The following is a 21705-nucleotide window of genomic DNA, read 5'->3' on the forward strand; positions in this document are numbered from 1 at the left end:
AGCTCTATGACGACCTACCGATGCTCACCACTAAAGTCGAGGCGGGAAGACTGGAACTAGCGGGGCACTGTCTTTGCCCCCTTGATCTATCTGCCAGCCTAGTCATCATATGGGAGCACACGCATTGCGTGGATTAACCCTGGGTGCTCTCCCAAGACTATGGCCAACACGCTGCCAGAAGACAGCGGCGCGGCTAATGTAGGTGAACTGAGCACACCGATGAGGGAAAGGGAGAAGTGGAGAGTCTGTCATCGTGACCGATGCCGGCCCCTTAGGCCTGCGTCGACGTGGTGGCAGTAGTAGTACGGTGGAGATACGTGCAGTGGAAGAGAGCCTGTTGAACAAATGAGAATCAGTGGATACAATGGTTTTGCACTCCCGAAATGCTGTTTTTATAGATGTTGCATAAGAGTTTATGAGCGGGAATAAAGCAGTGGGAATGAGGATAACGTACAGACATGCTTACAGAAAGAAAAAAAAGGAACAAACACATCTTTTTCTTCGTGATTGTAAGAGATCTGTGGAGTTTTGCAGAGATTACAGATGGTGTCCCATTTTTTCACAGCGTATGTTGCTGATATGGAGGAGGGAATTAAATGTAACATTTCCAAATTTGTGTTGTACACATAGTTGAGGGGTGAGGTCAGGGCAGTTCGTGAATTGTCATGAGGATGAAAAGAGGCTCCAATGACATTTTGACAATATGGATGTGTATGGCAACTATTAACAGGTTATCCAATTTGTTTCTAAAAGCAATGATAGATTCTGAATGATAATAGATTAAGAAAGGGGCAGGTGCATTGAGACCAATTTGACCTTTTACACTGTTTACTAAAAAGTTTCAAATACAACAAGCATTTAGGAAGGCAAGTTATTCAATATGTTTCAATACGTACGTATAATGTCACAGAAAAGTATACAATATACATCCTGAAATTCCTTTTCTTCGCAAACATCCACGAAAACAGAGCAGTGCCCCAAAGAATGAATGACAGTTAAATGTTAGAACCACAAACCCTCCTGCAACTCCCGCCTGCCACACACGAACAGCAGCAAGATAATACCACCTCTCCACCCTAAACAGCAAAAAGCATCGGCGCCCCACATCAAGCACCCAAGCATACAGAAAATCATCAATAAAGACACAAAAGCAAAGACAAATACTACTCCTTTATTCTGTATTCGACATAACACAGTCTCTCTCTCTCTCTCTCTCTCTCTCTCTCTCTATCTATCTATCTATCTATCTCTATCTCTCTCTCTCTCTCTCCCTCTCTCTCTCTCTCTTTGGTATACTTTCCAGAACTTAATGTAATTCAGGTTTCCAGGACAAATAAATAGCTTCTGCAAAAATAAAGATTTGAAGTTTGGAAATAGTGATTTACAAACTAAATACAACTATAGCCTTGTTAAAATAAGTTGAATAATATTGATTGTTAAACATAAAGTAATCACAAACGTTGATGCAATATTCATATAAGTTATTCTTAGCTGATAAACCAAGCACATTTTATTGTATTTAACATACCGTAAAACAAAACAGATTATGTAATCATCTGTATAATAAAGAAGGTTCTTTTATTCATATACCTTTCATCAATGTCATTCTGATACAGAATTTAGTAAAAACAAATGTTCTGTGAACGAGACTGTTCACAATTACATGGAAGCGTTTCTGTTGATGTGTTGTTGTAATTTTACCTATTTGTAATTTCACCAAAATTACAATCCGGGGCTCTGCAAAAATCTGTGGAGAACATGGTCGTAGTCTGATATTGAGTTAGGCACAACTTTGTGGACCTAAGGGCTTATACTGTGCTGTAGGTTTTCAATGATTCTATGTTTATTCACAGATAAATATTCATGCAATACCACAGTAAGCAATAGCACATTAGTATCCAAAAATGTTAGTTCCAGAAGGTGGCATTGAAAAGAGTAATAGTTTGTAAAATGTTGATTTTGAAGCAATATCAACGCTGTTGTGTAACAAGGACTTTTTACAAGGATATTATACCGCACCAGTAACCACAACACAGACCAAAAGCCAAATGCAAACCCAAAACATGTTATGCAATCGTTTCTATTTTGTGAAATATCGTAATATAGCACAATTTAATTTCACCAGCATGACAATCTAAATAAATCATCATTAAGATCATTTGTATACATTGCACTTACATTGCAAGGATGTGCACAGAACTTGAAATATTTAATATTGAAACACTTGATATTTCATTTGTTCTGGTTACGAAAGAAACGAGTGAACCTTCTTTCATCCACCTCTCAGGCGATGCAATCTAGTTCACAAAAAGTTAGAAAACAATTATCCTATTATTATTTATGTGTCTGTTTCCAAACAGTAAAACTCCAGTTTAAATCATCAATATATAGAGGGTATACTAATGGTCCCAAAATGAATCCTCTTGGACATCACCAACACCATTGTAAAAGTACCCTTCATCATATTTCGACATCTCTATTATAACTCATACTATGAAGATAATGTGATTAGGAATGTTAACTTAAATCTTTAGTTATATGCCACTATGTTTTGTGACTAGACAGATTCATAAATTAAATGTATATATTACACAATGCATAATGATCGAAACACATTCCATTCCATTCCCTGAGTGCGCACTGGCACTATTTAAACCAAAGGGAACATCATCAACACTTAATCTTTTCCAGTAGACAGTCAACATAAAAGCTTGAACAACACTACCGACACAAAAACAGAAAATAGTGAAAATATTCAGCGGGTCAGGCACTGCCCGTAAAGAGAATAAATGGATTAGTTTCAGAACAATCATAATGTTTATGAAAATATAGATCTACCTGAGCATTAACTCTGTTTCTCTGCCGTAGATACTGCCTGACCCCTGCTATATACTTCCACCAATTTACTGATTTGTTTTACAGTGCTTCAACCCCAAAAGATTAAATATTAGCTTTCTTTGTCACATGTTCTTTGAAATTAGTAAAATGTGTCATTTGAGTCAAATCAATTCAGCGAACGTTCTGGTGGCTGCAGACTACAAGTGTCAGCATCCTTCCAGCCCCAACATAGCATGGCCACAATTTACTGCCCCTCACCATACATCTGACAGGAATATGGACAGAAACCGTATCACCCAAAGGACACCGACACATTCTCAGGGAGAACGTGGTAGGAATCGAATCTGATTCGCAATTACTGATGCTGTCAAACCAGCTAAAATATTACATTTTCGATCCCAACATCTGTATTTTTATGCTTTTCTAAAATACTTCAGGCGCTGGAAGCCTAAAGCGAAGAATTGTGGAAGCACACAACAGGTTGGTAAACTGAACGGAAGTGTTAGTGATTCAGGTTGATGATCCTGACGGCCCCGTTTAATGATTCCACCGACACTGGGTCTAATTTCAATTGCCATTTCTAGCTTATTCTCAGTGCTATCATTACAGTTTTGTTTTTAACTCCAGAGGCAACAGCTTCAAGTTCCCCCGTATACACATTACCGAGGATTTCATTTGGTCTGCACATTCCGGCTCTGCTGTTAAAAAGAAGCACAACAGTACCTCTTTCACCTCAGACGGTTGAAAACTTTGGCTGAGTCCCCAAATCTTAAGGACTTTCTACAGGGGAACAATTGAAAGCATCCTGGGTGGCTGCACCACTGCACAACACGGGAGCTGTACTTCCCTCAATCGCAGGGCTCTGCAAAGAGTGGTACAAACAGTCCAACGCATCTGTGGCTGTGACCTTCCCAGTCTTCAGGACATTTTTCGCGTAAAGGGCCCGAAGTATCATTGGGAACCCACGTCATCCCAATCACAAGCTGTTCTAGCTGCTACCCTCCGGGAAGCAGTACCACAACATTAAAACCAATACCAACAGGCTCTGGGACAGCTACTTCCACTAGGCTACCAGACCGATTAATTCACGCTATGTTAGCTGTTCTATTGGACATCTTACTGTACTGTATGTACTGAAGGCACGGCGAAGTTAAGATGGCGCTAAACGTCGAGACCTTTGCTTGCATCTTCTGAAACTGCTCCATTTCTATCTTTGATACCTCTTTTTTCTTCACCACCCCCCCCCCCACCCCTTTTCTGAGTGTGCGGGTTTTTTTCAAGAACCAGATATGGAGTTACATTCTAACTTTGGTTCTTTCCGGAAATGGAACCCGTTCTCTGTGCCTCAAGACAGGCCGCTTTTTGATATCTCAAGGACGTTGCCTGGAAAACGAGCGTTCCTTCAGGGTTCCAGGATTTTGAGGGTCTGGGGATGTGATGATTCTAGGCCGGCGCCCGTGACTAAAGCATCACGGGAGAATACGGAACGTCGGAAACAGCGGTTAGCTGTCGGGGGTTGTGTGCCCGTAGAGTTGCGCCTTTTTTGTGCTGACTCTCCTGGAGCAGAGCTCGGAAAGAGCGACGCGAAGGACTCTTAACATCATAAATCAGCCAGTTGTTTTTAATGTCTCCCCTCTCGCTGTGAAACGTGACTACTCTTTTTTCCCTTATTGGGAGGAGAGAGAGAGACAGCCTGTGGTATGTCGAATTATCGGGTGAACGAGTAGTTTTGCGGTACTGCGAATCTGTATTATTATTAATGCTTTGCTGTACACTTGAGTGCTTGGTGGAGGGTGCTCACGATTTTTAATGGTTGGAGTTCAGGGAGGGTCATTGGTTTTCTGCTGCTTGTGTGTAGGAGGATGAGTTGTGGGGGCTTCCGGGTTCTAACGTTTTAACTGTCATTCATCCTTCGCGGCACTCCTCAGTTCTCCTCGATGTCTGCAGAGAAAACAAAATTTCAGGATGTATATTATGGCCTTCTCTTGTGCCAAGATGAGTTCAATCTCAAGGTAGTAGACTAACATGTAATATTCGGTCTGCCTAGTCTGCAACATGATTGTATAAACATTGATTTCTCCTTGCAGTAAAAATAAAACCTCCCTCTCACCTCTCCTCTGCTTCTATTCCCCACTCTGTCCTTTTACCTCTTCTCACCCGCCTATCACTCACCCTCCGCCCAACAGCCCGATTCACCTGCTCCCATTCCTCCTATGGGTCACTCTCCTCTCCTATTATATTCCATTTTATCCAGCCCTTTACCTTTCTGAAGCATTTAGTTTCTCCTAACACTTTGTGTTAGCCTTTTTCTCTTCCCGCACCTTCTTATTGTGGCGTCTACCCCTTCCTTTATAGTCCTGAAGAAGGGTTTCATCAGGAAACATCCACTGTTGATTCATTCCCACATTTGCTACCAGATTTGCTGAGTTCGCTCAGCATTTTCTGAGTGCAACTCGAGAGACTGCTGTGCATGAAAGTCGCAGGAGATCAGCAGTTTCTTAGCTACTCAAGCCAGCCATCTGGCATTAACAATCACTCCATGGTCAAAGTCAATGAAACCTCTTGACCATCTCTTCTACGCTTTCATTCACTGAGTTGCTACCATGATTGGCTAATTAGGTATTTACATTAATGAGCAGATGTATCAGTGTACCTAAGAAATTGGTCACTAAGTGTATGACCTGCATTTGAGCTGCTGTTGTAAATTTTTTCATTGTACTTGTACTTCACAGTATCTGTGTATGTGAAAGTAAACTTGATGTCTACATTAATTGCTACATTTTTTTTAAAAATTGTTGCATTCAGAAATTACACTGTATTATAAATTTCCTGGTCAGCGAGGCAACCAGGGACCGTAGGAAATTGAACCACGCAGTTTCAACAGAATGTGGGACCAGAAAGAATTGAACAGAAACACAGGAACTTGACACTCAACAGCAAAGGGAACCCAGGAAAATTTTCCCGGTGAGGCAGACGTCAAATCATCAGGACTTTTCACAAGTCAGATTATTGGAGTTTTAATGTAATTAAACTCAGATCAGCTGGTTACACACCAATCAATGCAACCTCAGTTTTAGGCAGTAATAAGTGAAGAAAATGGACAATGTGTTACAAGTTCAAATGTTTTATTAGACAACTTGATGTTACCAGTTTCATCAAATTTGGTAACAGGCGTTTTACATACTGCCTATAATTCTCCTCAATCCTGGTAATTGGATTTAGTCGTGAATCTAGCTCAGTTAAATTGATCAAATGGTGCAAGCTAGAGATTTCTTTCAAAGATGGCACATTGTAAAAGTACAAGCATAATTTTTCCAGTGATTGCAAATACTCCAAACTCTACACAAGGAGAAAATACAAACAGTCATTCATGGAACAACTGAAACTTTTGAATGTAATATTAAATTGTCATATTTCTCACCAAGAATAATGTCAACATTTTAGAATCAACTATAACAAATTCTGAAACAAATCTATCCACGTGAATAGACTGAAGCAGGAGATTAAAACGGTTTTTAATTGTAAGAACTGTTACAACAAGGTCAGATCAAGAAACCAAAAGGTACACAACAGTTGGCTATGAAGCCCACAAACGTAATCAACTTAATCAACTTTGCTCTCTCTCAGGGTTTTGAGCACAGGTGAATATTTCTGATATGTTCCTTGAAGGTGGAATCATGGCGCACAGTTTCCTGAAAATGGAAACTCATGTGGCTAAGGTAGTCAAGAAAGCTTTCGGTATGCTGGTCTTAATAAATCAGAGCATTGTCTACGGGAGTTGGGATGTAATGCTGAAATTGTGCAACGCATTGGTAAGGCCACAATTGGAGTATTGTGTACAGTTCTGGTCACCGAATTATAGCAAAGATGTCAACAAAATTGAGAGAGTACAGATAAGGTTTATAAGATTTACTAGAATGTTACCTGGGTTTCATCTCCTAAGTTACAGAGAAAGGTTGGACAAGTTGGGTCTTTATTCTTTGTAGCGTAGAAGGTTCACGGGGGTCTTGACAGAGGTACTTAAAATTATGAGGGGGATAGATAGAGTTGACGTGGATAGGTTTTTTCCTTTGAGAGTAGGGGAGATTCAAACAATAGGACATGAGTTGAGAGTTAAAGGGCAAAAGTTTAGGGTAACATGACGGGGAACTTCTTTACTCAGAGAGTGGCAGCTGTGTGGAACGAGCTTCCAGCAGAAGGGCTTCAGGCAGGTTCTATGTTGTCATTAAAAGTTAAATTGGATAGCTATATGGACAGGAAAGGAACGGAGGGTTATGGGCTGAGCGCAGTTCGGTGGGATGGGGTGAGAGTAAGCGTTCGGCACGGACTAGAAGGGCCGAGATGGCCTGTTTCCGTGCTGTAATTGTTATATGGTTCTATCGCAAAAATTTCAAAATACTCTGAGGAGTCATAGAGGGAATTAAAATAACTCAAAAAGGTTCAAATTATGCAAGAAAATGAAATAAAACAGCAGAGATGCTACAAATTATTTTACGGTTTTTAAGTGAACGCAGCAAGGTCCTCTTAAAGCAGTTCGTTGCCATTAAAATCAGTAGGCTCACTGATCATGATTTATTCCTGGTATCTACCTGATCATTGCATCTGCCAATGTCAGCTTGGCAAAATCCTGGGGAAAAAGGTGAATTCAGTAACTTTCATAAGAAAGGCACATACACTGAGAAATAGTAAATCAGAATGAAGATTAATATCGTCGGCATTTGCTGTGAAATTAATTAACTTAGGAGAAGCAGTATGAAGCAACACCAGACAAATATACAAAAAAAATCAATTCGGGTACATATATACACTGTACGTGTGTGTCTGTGTCTGTGTGTGTGTGTGTGTGTGTGTGTGTGTGTGTGTGTGTGTGTAGGTGTGTGTATGTGTGTATATTGACTAAATTATAAAAGTTCAAAAACAGAAATAATAAAAACTGAGAGGCTTCCCTTCAAACACAAATAGAAAAATATAGAACACAACAAAACATATCAATAGATACCAATAAAGATTTATTATCTCTAAAGATTGACAACAATATTAAGATATATAGAATATAGAATATGGAACACAGAAAACAAAACATGAAATATAAAACAAAGAATAGTACAGCATACTTCAGGCCCTTCGGCCTACAATGTCGTGCCGACCCTTAAACCCTGCCTCCCATATAATTCCCCACCTTAAATTCCTCCATATACCAGTCTAGCAGTCTCTTAAATTTCACTAGTTTATCTGCCTCCACCACTGTCTCAGGCAGTGCATTCCACGCACCAACCTTCCTCTGATATACCGCTTCAAATTCCCACCCCTTACCTTAAAACCATGTACTCTTGTATTCAGCAGTGGTGCACTGGGGAAGAGGCGCTGGCTGTCCACTCTATCTATTCCTGTTAATATCTTGTATACCTCGAGCATGTCTCCTCTCTTCCTCCTTCTCTCCAAAGTGTAAAGCCCTTGCTCCCTTAATCTCTGATCATAATGCATTCTCTCTAAACCAGGCAGCATCCTGGTAAATCTCCTCTGTACCCGTTCCAATGCTTCCACATTCTTCCTATAGTGAGGCGACCAGAACTGCACACAGTACTCCAGTGTAGCCTAACCAGAGTTTTATAGAGCTGTATTATTACCTCGCCACTCTTAAAGTCTATCCCTTGACATATGAAAGCTAAATCCCATAGGCTTTCTTAACTAAACTATCTACCTGTGAGGCAACTTACAGGGATCTGTGGACATGTACCTCCAGATCCCTCTGCTCCTCCACACTACCAAGTATCCTGCCATTTACTTTGTACTCTGCCTTCCAGAGTGTACCACCTCACACTTCTCCGGGTTGAACTCCATCTGCCTCTTCTCAGCCCACGTCTGCATCCTATCAATATCTCTCTGGAATCTTCGACAATCCCCGACAGTATCCAAAACAGCACCAACCTTTGTGTCGTCTGCAAACTTGCCAACCCACCCTGCTACCCCCACATCCAGGTCGTTAATAAAAATCACGAAAAGTAGAGGTCCCAGAACCGATGCACGAATCATAACACTCCAATCCATATGTACTCCCTCCACCGCAACCTTCTGCTTTCTGCAGGCAAGCCAATTCTGAGTGCACCTGGCCAAACTTCTCTGGGTACCATGCCTGCTGAATATCTGATTAGCCTACCGCGTGGAACCTTGTCAAAAGCCTTACTAAAATTCATGTAATTCACATCCACTGCTCTACCCTAATCTATATGCCTGGTCACTTCCTCAAAACTCTATCAGGGTTGTTAGACACCATCTGCCCTTCACAAAGCCATGCTAACTGTCCCTGATCAGGCAATGATTCCCGAAATGCCCATAGATCTATATCTAAGAATCCTTTCCAAGAACTTTCCCACCACAGAAGTAAGGCTCACTGGCCTATAATTATCCGGACTATCCCTATAACCTTTGTTGAACAAAGAGACAGCTTTCGCCTCCTTCCAATCCTCCGGTACCATTCCAGTGTACAACGAGGATGGAAAGATCATAGCCACAGGCACTGCAATCTGTTCCCCCGCCTCGTGGAGCAGCCAGGGGAGTATTTCATCATGTTCCGGGGACTTATCCGTCCTATGTATTTTATCAACCCCAACACTTCCCCTCCGTTAATATCAACATGCTCCAGAACACCAACCACACTCATATTGTCCTGACCGTCATCCAGTTCCCTCTCATTGGTAAATACCGATGGGAAGTATTCATTGAGGAGCTCGCTCACTTCCACAGCTTTCAGGAACATCTTCCCATTTTTATCTCTAATCGGTCCTACCTTCACTCCTGTCATCCTTTTGTTCTTCACATAATTGAAGATTGCCTTGGGGTTTTCCTTTACCCTACTCACCAAGGCCTTTTCATGCCCCCTTCTTGCTCTCCTCAACTCCTTTCTTGCTACCCTATATTCCTCAATAGACCCCTCTGACCCTTGATTCCTAACCCTCATGTATGTTGTCTTCTTCTACCTGACTAGATATTCCACCTCACTTGTCACCCATGGTTCCATCACCCTACCATTCTTTATCTTCCTCACCGGGACAAATTTATCCCTAACATCCTGCAAGAGATCTTTGAACATCGACCACATGTCCATAGCACATTTCCTTTCAAAAACATCATCCCAATTCACACCCGCAAGTTGTAGCCTTACAGTCTCATAATTTTCCCTTCCCCAATTAACAATGTTCCTGTCCCCTCTGATTCTGTCCTTTTTCATGACAATGCTAAAGGCCAGGGAGCCGTGGTCATTGTCCCTCAGATGCTCACCCACTGAGAGATCTGTGAACTGACTCGGTTAGATATGTAATACGAGATCTAGTATGACATTCACCCTTGTTGGCCTGTCAAATATTGTGACAGGAATCGGTCCTGCACATACTTAACAAACTCTGCCCCGTCTAAACCGTTGGAACTAATCAGGTGCCAATCAATATTAGGGATGTTGAAGTCACCCATGATAACAACCCTGTTATTTTTGCACCTTTCCAAAATCTACCTCCCAATCTGCTCTTCGGTATCTCTGCTGCTACCAGGGGCCCTATAGAATACCCCCAATAGAGTAACAGCTCCCTTCCTGTTCCTGACTTCCATCTATACTGACTCAAAAGAGGATCTTGCTACATTACTCATACTTTCTGTAGCTGTAATAGCATCCCTGAGCAGTAATGCCACCCTTCCTCCTCTTTTATCCCCTCTTTCTCCCTTTTAAAGCACTAAAATCCAGGAATATTGAGAATCCATTCCTGTCCTGGTGCCAGCCAAGTCTCTGTAATGGCTACCACATTATAATCATGTATGTATCCAAGCTCTCAGTTCATCACCTTTGCTCCTGATGCTTCTCGCATTGAAGTACACGCACTGCCGCCCTTCTACCTTCTCTATAAAATATTTCAGAATACTTTTAAAGATCCCTTAAAGTTTTAATACAGTGAATTATATTTATAAAGTTTACAAAGACGTGAAAGAAACAATACACATTGGATTTCAGAAATATATTCTTGGTAAAGTAGTAAAGGAGAGATGTATTTAAATTATTTGCTTTCTCCTTAGATGAAGTGGGGTCTCTCACCGCCGGAATCCTACCTTGACAAAAATGCGTCTCTTGGCGATGCTTTTCTTAATTTCGAAATACTTGCCAAGAAATTCAATTGTCACTCTGTGCTCCTAAGTAAGTAATCTCTTCCAGCTTTGTATCTGAACGTGAGTTATTCAGTATTCTAATCTCAAAGAAGATTACCTTAAGGTAAATGGAACAATGGCTATCCCAGTTGTGGCTCACATAAAACATATCCATATGCTACGAAGGGTAACTGGCTTCCCTTTGCCTCAATATATGGAAGCTTCCAACCTTCTAAGCTGTAGCTCTCCAATGGAACTGCTGGTTAACTATCAACATGATACGCCCAAAGATTTAGAGGTTTCAGAGGAAACAATTTCCTTACATTATTTTATGCATATTTTGGGAATTAATATGATGCTATTAAGCAGACGTGATTGCAGATCCATGTAAAAGCACACTTCACCCATATTTGTCTGAACGCATTAAACACCGGGATCAGCTGAGATTTACGTCAGGCTACTGTGGGAAGTAAGGGAGGAGATTGCTGAGCCTCTCGTGATGATCTTTGCATCATCAATAGGGGCAGGGGAAGTACCGGAAGTTTGAAGGGTTGCAAATGTTCCCTTGTTCAAGAAAGGGAGTAGAGATAACCAATGAAACTATAGATAAGTGAATCCTACTTCAGTAGTGGGCAAGTTCTTGTAGAATATCCTGAGAGGCAGGATGTAGGAGCATTTGGAAAGACGTACCTGATTAAGGATTGTCAGCATGGCTTTGTCTACGAGCGTGATTGAATCCTTTGAAGATGTAACAAAACAAATTGATGAAGGTTGAGTAGTGGATGTTGTGTGTATGTATTTCAGTAAGGCATTTAATAAGGTCCCCATGCGAGGCTCATTTAGAAAATATTGAGGCATGGGATCCAAGGAGACCTTGCTTTGAGGATCCAGAATTAGCTTGCCAACAGAGTCAAAGGGTTGTTGTAGATGTTTCGTATTCTGCATGGAGGGCGGTGACCAGTGGCGTTCCATGGGGATTTGTCTGAGTCCACTCCTCTTTGAGATTATAAACACTGAAAAACTCACTTTCAGATACGAAGTTGGAAGACATTACTTACTAAGGAGCACAGAAGACTTACCTCCAGAATGACAATTGAATTTCTTGACAAGTATTTTGAAATTAAGCAAAGCATCGCTAAGAGACATTTTTCTACAGTAGTTTCCGGCCGTGAGAGAGATTCCACTTCATCTAAGGAGAAAGCAAATAATTTAAAAGCATCTCTTCTTTATTACTTTACCAATGACATATTTCTGAAATCCAATGTGTATTGTTTCTTCCATGTCTTTGTAAACTTTATAAATACAATTTGGTGTATTAAAACATTGAAGAGGATCTTTAAATGTATTCTCAAATATTCCCTTGAGAAAATTGAAATGCAGATACTTTTGGAAAAATAAAAGACATCCATGAACAGTGTATATGTTGTTAATTTGCAAAGGAATTAACAATCAACCGTCAGGGTAAAAATATCTCTTATACAGAAAATGACGACAGGCCATGCATTGATTTCCGACACTCTACTGCCAGAATTTAATGTAACATGCTGTAGGGTTTCACTGTTTATGTAATGGCTTCTCTGTAATGTTCCACTGCTGAGGTAATGGTTTCTCTGTAGCAACAATGTCCGGGTTATGATGAGAGATAACGGCGCATACTACCAATGAGTGGGATGTTGTTCTGTCTGCGTGTCTGGGAGCCGGGAATTCGCGGACTTTTGCCGGGGAGAGATGAGGAGTGAAAATGCGAATGGAGAGAGTTGGGAGATGTCGGACGGAGTGGACTTGGAGCGAGAGTCCGAAGGAGAGCGACGATCGGAGGAGGTCGCTGTTGGACGATCGGCCTTACCAGTGAACTCCAGCGTTGCGCATTAGACTGTTTCATGGGAATAGGCTCTTTTTTTTGTTGTTGTTGTTTTCTTTACTAACCATATAGTCAAATTAAGAATTATAAAGCTCAATCGTTTACGCATATTGTGTGCTGTTTGATATTTGTGGTACTGATTTGTAACAGGGGACGCGTCGCGCAGCATCCACACAAACGAGATTTCTTAAGTTTGGCCGGGCCGGGGGCTATCATCCCCTATATTAAGCCGCTAGCCGAAGCGAGAGTTACATTTAAACTATGAGCTTGTGCCCTTAATTTCCCTGTTAGTCTCCAAGTTGCACATTCAGGCTTTCCACATCACTATCCCCTTTTTGGACATTCAGGAAGAAGTTATTTTCCTGGAACCAGGCCATAGCTTCTTCCACTCCGTTCTCGAGGCATTGATCGTGATGAGCTTCGCCACAGACTTGACAATGTAATTACTCATGTGTATTCACATGCAGTCACATACGTGCAAAATGTACAGAGTAGGCACAGCACGCGGCCCTGGGGGTCACCCATGTTGAGGATAATGGAAAGGATTATTACTATCCTTACGTCACCTCAGGCCAAGGGAAACGGCGTCGGGCAATGGAGGGGAGGAGCGGTTATATATCGTTTCTATCCAAAGGCTATTGGTTAGTAAGTTCAGCACCCAGTTGCACACTGCTGAATTTAGAACGAAGAGGATGTTCAAAGTACATTTATTATCAAAGTAAGTTGCAGGATGCAACCCTGAGATTTGTCTTCCCACAGACAGCAACGAAACAAAGAAACGCCATGGAAACTGTTCAAAAAAATTCAAACTCCAAAATGTAAACGAAAATAACAGATCACACAAATAGCAAAGAAAGAACGAAAAACACAGAATATAAAACATCAAACCATAAGGCCATCAAAGCTAACCAGCAAAGTTCAGTTCAGTTCCATTTAGTGCTGTAGCTTTCATTGACTGCAGGCCGCTGAGACCGTCCATCGGGATCAGAATTCCACAAATAGCAATGTAAAAGGAGTAACCAAAAACACATCATTACATGAACTACAGAGTCCTGTGCACATACTGTGTCAATTAAACTTTGCACATAGCACCATGTGAGGAAAGGAGGGTTTAGCGGTGAAGAGAGAGAGGGGAATGGGTGGACGGAGTAGTGAGGAAGATGGGGAGATCTAAAGCAATATATTCCTCCAGCAGCAGTGAACGAGAGATGAACACCTACTTGCCTTCCGCTCTCATCCTCCTGATACTTCCTCGGCACTTTAAATCAGTGAGATCGGCAAGAAACAGGGTTAATCCTGGGCTCGCACCGTCTCCAGGCTGCTAAGCCTCCAAGCCGTGGACCATTTCCTCAAAACCTTACCCATTCTATTGGAAACAGCACAGCACCAGATCACTCGATCCGCCGAAAATCACATCGAAAAAATGTAAATTACAGGCTTCAATAGGAGCAGAGTCATATTTGAAAGAGGTGAAATAAGTGGCCTTGTGAACCGCCTGAAGCATTCGATTCTAATTGCTTTGTTCACGAGTACCATCTTCTTCCACATATCAATGTCTATGGGACAATAGTTTGACAGTCGAACGACAATTCATCTTCCTCTCACAAGGTCAAATTAAATATTGTCCTTGGTCTTATACACAGTATCCAGATCTAGTTTTGTATTGGAGTCATAGAGTGTTGCAAATAACTCCTCTGGTTATTCCTTCCAAAAGAAGGAATAACAATTATTTTCTTTTTCATTCAACTGGCTGATATTCTGTTCTGTCATCTCATACAGTCACTACACTGCACAGGTGAATTGATTATGGGGAGCAAGGGCATGGGCAGACCAATTGAATAACTACTTTGGTTCTGTCTTCACTAAGGAGGACATAACTAATCATCCGGAAATAGTAGGGGACAGAGGGTCCAGTGAGATGGAGGAACTGGGGCAAATACATGTTAGAAGGGAAGTGGTAAATTGAAGGGATTAAAGGCAGATAAATCCCCAGGGTCAGATGGTCTGCATCCCAGAGTGCTTAACGAAGTAGCCCAAGAAATAGTGGATGCATTAGTGATAATTTTTCAAAACTCTTTAGGTTGTGGACTAGTTCCTGAGCATTGGAGGGTGGCTAATGTAACCCCACTTTTTAAAAAAGGAGGGAGAGAGAAACCGGGGAACTATAGACCAGTTAGCCTAACATCGGTGGTGGGGAAAATGTTAGAGTCAGTTATCAAAGATGTGATAACAGCACATTTGGAAAGCGGTGAAATCATCGGACATAGTCAGCATGGATTTGTGAAAGGAAAATCATGTCTGATGAATCTCATAGAATTTTATGAGGATGCAACTAGTAGAGTGGATAGGGGAGAACCAGTGGATGTGGTATATTTGGATTTTCAAAAGGCTTTTGGCAAGGTCCCACACAGGAGATTAGTGTGCAAACTTAATGAACATGGTATTGGGGGTAAGCTGTTGATGTGGATAGAGAATTGGTTGGCAGGCAGGAAGCAAAGAGTGGGAATAAACGGGACCTTTTCAGAATGTCAGGCAGTGACTAGTGGGGTACCGCAAGGCTCAGTGCTGGGACCCCAGTTGTTTAAAATATATATTAATGACTTAGATGAGGGAATTAAATGCAGCATCTCCAAGTTTGCGGATGACACGAAGCTGGGCGGCAGTGTTAGCTGTGAGGAGGATGCTAAGAGGATGCAGGGTGACTTGGATAGGTTAGGTGAGTGGGCAGATTCATGTCAGATGCAATTTAATGTGGATAAATGTGAGGTTATCCGCTTTGATGGCAAAAACAAGAAAATAGATTATTATCTGAATGGTGGCCGATTAGGAAAAGGAGAGGTGCAACGAGACCTGGGTGTCATTATACACCAGTCATTGAAAGTGGGCATGCAGGTACAGCAGGCGGTGAAAAAGGCGAATGGTATGCTGGCATTCGTAGCAAGAGGATTCAAGTACAGGAGCAGGGAGGTACTACTACAGTTGTACAAGGTCGTGGTGAGACCACACTTGGAGTATTGTGTGCAATTTTGGTCCCCTAATCTGAGGAAAGACATCCTTGCCATAGAGGGAGTACAAAGAAGGTTCACCAGATTGATTCCTGGGATGGCAGGACTTTCATATGATAAAAGACTGGATCAACTAGGCTTATACTCGTTGGGATTTAGAAGATTTATGGGGGATCTTATTGAAACGTATAAAATCCTAAAAGGATTGGACAGGCTAGATGCAAGAAGATTGTTCCTGATGTTGGGGAAGTGCAGAACGAGGGGTCACAGTTTGCGGATAAAGGGGAAGACTTTTAGGACCGAGATTAGGAAAAACTTCTTCACACAGGGAGTGGTAAATCTGTGAAATTCTCTGCCACAGGAAACAGTTGAGGCCAGTTCATTGGCTATATTTAAGAGGGAGTTAGATATGGCCCTTGAGGCTAAAGGGATCGGGGGTATGGAGGGAAGGTTGATACAGGGTTCTGAGTTGGATGATCAGCCATGATCATACTGAATGGCGGTGCAGGCTCGAAGGGCTGAATCGCCTACTCCTGTACCTTTATTCTATGTTTTTCTATGTTTTACACTCTTCAAGAAGGTTTAAAAGGCAGAAGAAAAGAAATTATAGATTAGTCAGTCTGGCGTAAGTGGTGGGGAAGTTATTGAACCCGATTGTTAAGGATGTGGTTTCGGTGTACTTGGAGACACATCATAAAATAGGCCGTAGTTAGCATGGTTTCCTCAAAGGAAAATCTTTCCTGATGGATCGGGGGGAATTCTTTGAAACAATAACAAGCATGATAGACTAAAGAGTATTGGTTGAAATGTACTTCGATTTTGAGATGGTGGCAAACATGAAGCTGCAGCCTACGAACCAATGGATTTACAAGAAAAAAATACGAGCATGGATAAGGCAGGGGCTGATTAGTCGAAGGTAAATTTTTGGAATAAAGGAAGTATTTTCTGCTTGACAGCGGGTGCTTCACAGAGGTCTGTGTTGGGCTGATTCTTTTTACATTATATGTCAATGATTTGGATGATGCAATTGGTAGCTTTGATGCAAATATTCCAGACGATATGAAGATGGTGGAGAGCAGGTAGCTTTGAGGAAGTAGCGAGGCTATAGTAGGACTTCGTCAGATTTGGAGAATGGGCAAAGTAGTGGTAGATGGAAAGCAATGTCGGGAGGTGTATGGTTATTTTCAGGTTGACTTTGTGATGAAGAAGGCAAATGAGATTTTCGCATTCATTTCAAGAGGACTAGAATATAAATGCAAGAATGTAATGTTAAGAATTTATCAAGCACAGGTGAGGCCTCACTTCGCATATTGTGATCAATTTTGGATCCCTAATCTTGAAAAGGATGTGCTGAAACTGGAGCGGGTTCAACTGAAACCTTTCAGATGGTGAAAGGCCTTGATAGTCTAGATGTGGAGAAAATGTTTCCCATGGTGGAAGTGTCTAAGACCAGAGGACACAACCTCAGAAATGATGGGCGTATTTTTGAAAGGAGATGATTGGGAATGTCTTTAGCCGGAGAATTGCGAATCTGTGGAATTTGTTGCCTCAGGCAGCTGTGGAGACGACGTCTTTATGTCTGTTTAAGAGAGAAGTTGATAGATTCTTGATTGGTCATAGCATGAAGGGATACGAGGAAAGGCAGGAAATTGGGGATGAGTGGAAAATTGGATCACCCGTGATGAAATAGCAGAACAGATTCAATGGGCGAAATGGCCTAATTCTGCTCCTACTTCTCATGGTCGTATGGTCTAATAATAGTACTAATGTTAGAGAAGTTGAGGTTTTAAATGTGATTGCAATCAAATTGATTGCCTAAAATTGTAACTCCTGACAGCTAACTAAAATCGCCAATTTACATCACAACGCTAAAATCTACATCATCGCCCCGAACTTCGACTTCTATCCAAATACCTCCCTCTGCATTATTAGTTTTTTTTTTCATTTAGCGCTTTTTTTTAACTTGTTGGAAATTTTGCTATGAAATACGCTACACACAAGTTCATATGGACTGTAAATAATGTAGAAGGAGTTCGTGGGAAAAATGCATTTCACATTTTGTTTTGTGTTTGTACAGTTGTCCAGGTTCATTCAGTGCAGATCTTCCTTTCAATGTTTCCAGTCTAATCTTGTTAGATAATACAGATGAGTCTGGCAGGAACGTTCACGATTCGTGAGATATCCAGTGAAAACAACTTTTCCCTGACAGGCTGTGCATCTCCAATGTGCTAGAAGCCTCATAAACTCCTTCTCATAAAAGTTCCGTTTATTACGGCTTTTATCCTGGTTAGAATTTCTGTATTATTTTGTATCCAAAAGATTTCTGATTTATTTGGGTAAAAGGCTACCGTTTTATATTTGAGTTTCCGGGAATTTGGTGAGGTCCCTTTATCACGAATGATTTTCAGCGGAGTTTGAGGAACTGCAACGTAATAAAACGCCAGATTGAATTTTCAGCTATTATTTCAACGCATGTGTTCTCTGTCGAACAGTGGTATGCTGCCACTCCCAATCTATATACTACTAAAACTCCCATGCTCTGTTTGTCTGTTTGTGACCTCCAATTAGCGCAAACGTTAGATTACATCGGCACTATTTTTGGCTAAATCGACTTAAATGCGCTATCTTACGGAATGCAGGCAAAGTTCAGGGTTATATATTCGTATAGAATTGCTCACTTGTCAAAATCAACAGCCCCGCTTTCACCCGACAGCCGATGTCAGCCATGACGGAAACCGCGACGCGACACCACGACGGATGCGCATGGCCAGCCTTAGCAGCAACTCACGGTGCTCACAGCAGCGACACCAACCGGAGCAAAAGGGCAAGGCAGCTCTATCTCCAGCGGTCACATTCTGCTAATCACCACCAGCATGGGCAGGATTGGGACAGATCAAACTGAATGACATCAATAAGAGATAATTAAATTTATTGTAATGACGTACTTCGAGACACCCATCAAACCCTTTGCTACAGTCAAAGGACAGCGGTGACTATAACACGTCCAATTAGGAGAGCGCCAACCACATCACAAGAAAAATCTGCATCCTGGAGGCTTTGGTGATACTGCTTCGTGTCTTCTATTCAGCATTAGGGTAAAAAAAAATATGCCGCGCGGAAAGAGAAGGGGGACATTATGGTTAAGAGATGACGCCAAACGTCGTCGGGAAGGGGCAAGGAGAGGAACAGAACGAGAATCGGATGAGGCCAGGGCAGTACGACTTTAATTTCAAAGAGTCAGGATAAAAAAGATGAGAGAATAAGAGACAGAAGAGGAGAGGCATGGTCGTCTCCAAAATGACAACAACTGGCATAGAAGGAGGAGAGAGGAAGAGACAAAGAAGCTGAGAAATGCACGTCTCCAGGATCAGAGACAAAGAACAAACAGCAGAAAAGATGACGAGATGGGGGATGAAAGCACTGCACGTCTACAGAATGACAACGAGAGGCACAAGGGTGGCAGATCAACCAGAAATAATGCCATCAAAAGCGTCCTTCGTTAACAGAGGCGGAGCTATATTTGCCTTGCTAAGCGTCGTTCTTCTTTAATAAACTGAGGTTTTCTGCTTCAATTTCCAAAGCAAAGCGATATCAATAGCATTCAGGAAAATGTAATGTTTATTCTGGTCACATCAGATTGCACTACCCTTCTCTCAAGCGGTGCCCCAATGGGTCGCCCCGTTGTCTAGTTGCTATTATTGCTGTTTCAAAACCACTGAGATTGTCCTTTAATACTTTGTTTCACGGGGCAAGTAAATATGACCCAGCCAATCACAAGGCAAAACACAAACAAGGAAAAACTTAGTGCTGACTATAGGCGAGGAACGCGGGACTATTTGGAATGGACGAAGCAGATTTAGCGCATGTTGACAGTAGCCCTTTATGTCTCCTTGCAACCGGCCATTTTTTCCACTCCTCTGCCCTTTCAGAGGTTCATTTTGTAATGAAGCAAAATGAATGGCAGTGACTGGAGTTGAGGAGCAAAGGTTCACACAGTGTTCCATATCTGCCAGATAGAACTCGGTGTTCCCAGTTGAGTTTCCCTGAAAGAAGTATCCGAAGATTGTATTGAGGTCAATTCAGGTAATTTGGAATTTGAGAAGACCTACGGATTGGTCCAAGATCGTTTCCGTTGGACACGAGTGAAGCCTGAATTTAAAAAGTACCTTATGTCGTGCATCCAATATATTCGGAGGAAGAAGCTGCCGACTAGAGTGTCTATCAGACGCTGCCACTATCCCATTTACAAAGAACAGAACGACTTAATTTAGGGTGTATGTAATCCTTCCATAGAGCTTAATTCCAGTAACACTGCGAATGTCTTGGTCATCACCGACTAATACACCAGATATGGCTCAAACATTCTCCACTAAGGATCAGAGCATATCCATAGTTGCCAAAGTGTATAGGATAAATTATTATTCATTATGGATGCACAGTGACCAGGGAAGGGATTTTAAGAGTCGGACCATATATGAGTTACTCAGTATGCTTCGAGTTATGAAGTCAAAGACTACGCATGTCACCCCCAAGGTGATCCTCAGCCTGAAATATTCAACAGAACATTGCTAGACATGCTTGGGACTCTGGATGCCAGCAGAAAGAGAAAGTGGAGCCAACTAATTAGATATTTGATACACTGCTACAACTGGACACAAAATGAAAAAAAAAACTGGCTACTCCCCATACTATTCGATATTCGGGCAAGAAACGAGGTTACCTATAGACATTTGCTCTGGAACCTCCGGGTTGGGGGGGTGGGGAAGAACTTTCTCCAGAACATGTATCTCAAGTATGTGTCTAACGTGAGGAAAGAAATGTAAAAATCACGTGAGCTAGCAGCAGTTTTGGTTAGCAAGCAAAAGCGCGGAAACCAGAAGAGATACGGTCAAGGATTCATGTTCTGTCAGTTGGTGCCTCGAGAAAGAGTTCTAATCATAAACTTGGTACTACAGCGGAAGCATATGTTTGCCAACCACTCGGTTTCTATGTCTTGCGTGTCAGGGTCCGGTCCGTCGATCCGTATTCCAGGTTTTCCGGTATTCCCTTGTCCTGTTGTGTTTCCAGTTTTCCCTTAATTGAGGCACATGATTCTCATTTTGGTCTGGCTACATAAATAGCTCCTGGGTTCAGCTTCATTTCCTGGACTGTTCCCTTCCGTTCCCTTCACTTTCCTCTTCCTCCTGAAGCCTTGACTGCAACCTTCGTCTGAAGCCTTTTCTTGCAATCATGCCTGCAAACTTTGCCTGAAGCCTTGCAAGCGTCCTCGCCTGTATCGCTTTCAAGTTCTACCGCCGGAGCTAGACCGGAGTTTTATTGTGTCTACATAAGGAATTGTCCATCGTTGTTTGGAACTGTCTCTGTATCCACGCCTTCAATAGGTAGGTCCGGCCGCTTGCCGCTACCTTGTGTTGAGAACCGTCTCTGTGTGCACGCCTTCGCTAGGTAGGTCCGGCCGTTTGCCGCTACCTTGTGTTGGGAACCTTCTTGTCGTGTTCAGCATTCTGTGTATGAGCGCTAGGTGCTGTTCCCAAGGAGTGGTCCCAGCTCTGTCTTCTGTGTATGAGTCCAGGCCCTACGTCCTGTTCCCAAGGAGATGCCCTGGCTCATGTTCCATGTTCCTGTCTCTCAATTTCAAGGCTCCATGTTCCCATGCTCTAGACCAAGGCTGCGAGCTTCTAGTCCTCGTCCAAGGCTACGAGCGCCCAGTCCTCGTCCTAGGCTCTCGGGTTCCTGTCTCCCAAGACCACGGTTCTGTGCTTCCTGTTCTTCCAAACCCAAGTCAGGGCTTCGGGGTGTCGTCCTGTCCTTGTGCCTCGCCCAGCCCAGGAGTACCTCGCCCTGTCCAGGAAAGCCTCTAAGAATCCAAGT

The 21705-nt window shown here is 42.2% G+C and overlaps 1 protein-coding gene across 1 annotated transcript in view; it reads right to left on the minus strand.

The window, feature by feature from the left end:
- Positions 1-248: 248 nt before the first annotated feature.
- Positions 249-21705, minus strand: part of LOC134356590 (natural cytotoxicity triggering receptor 3 ligand 1-like) — a 65266-nt gene continuing 43809 nt past the window's right edge. Inside the window, exon 8 of the mRNA XM_063067550.1 lies at positions 249-334. Within this exon, the coding sequence (XP_062923620.1) occupies positions 249-334 (86 nt within the window). The remainder of the gene's footprint in view (positions 335-21705) is intronic.

The sequence above is a fragment of the Mobula hypostoma genome, chromosome 14 (genome assembly GCF_963921235.1).
Source record: "Mobula hypostoma chromosome 14, sMobHyp1.1, whole genome shotgun sequence".
Taxonomy (NCBI): Eukaryota; Metazoa; Chordata; class Chondrichthyes; order Myliobatiformes; family Myliobatidae; genus Mobula; species Mobula hypostoma.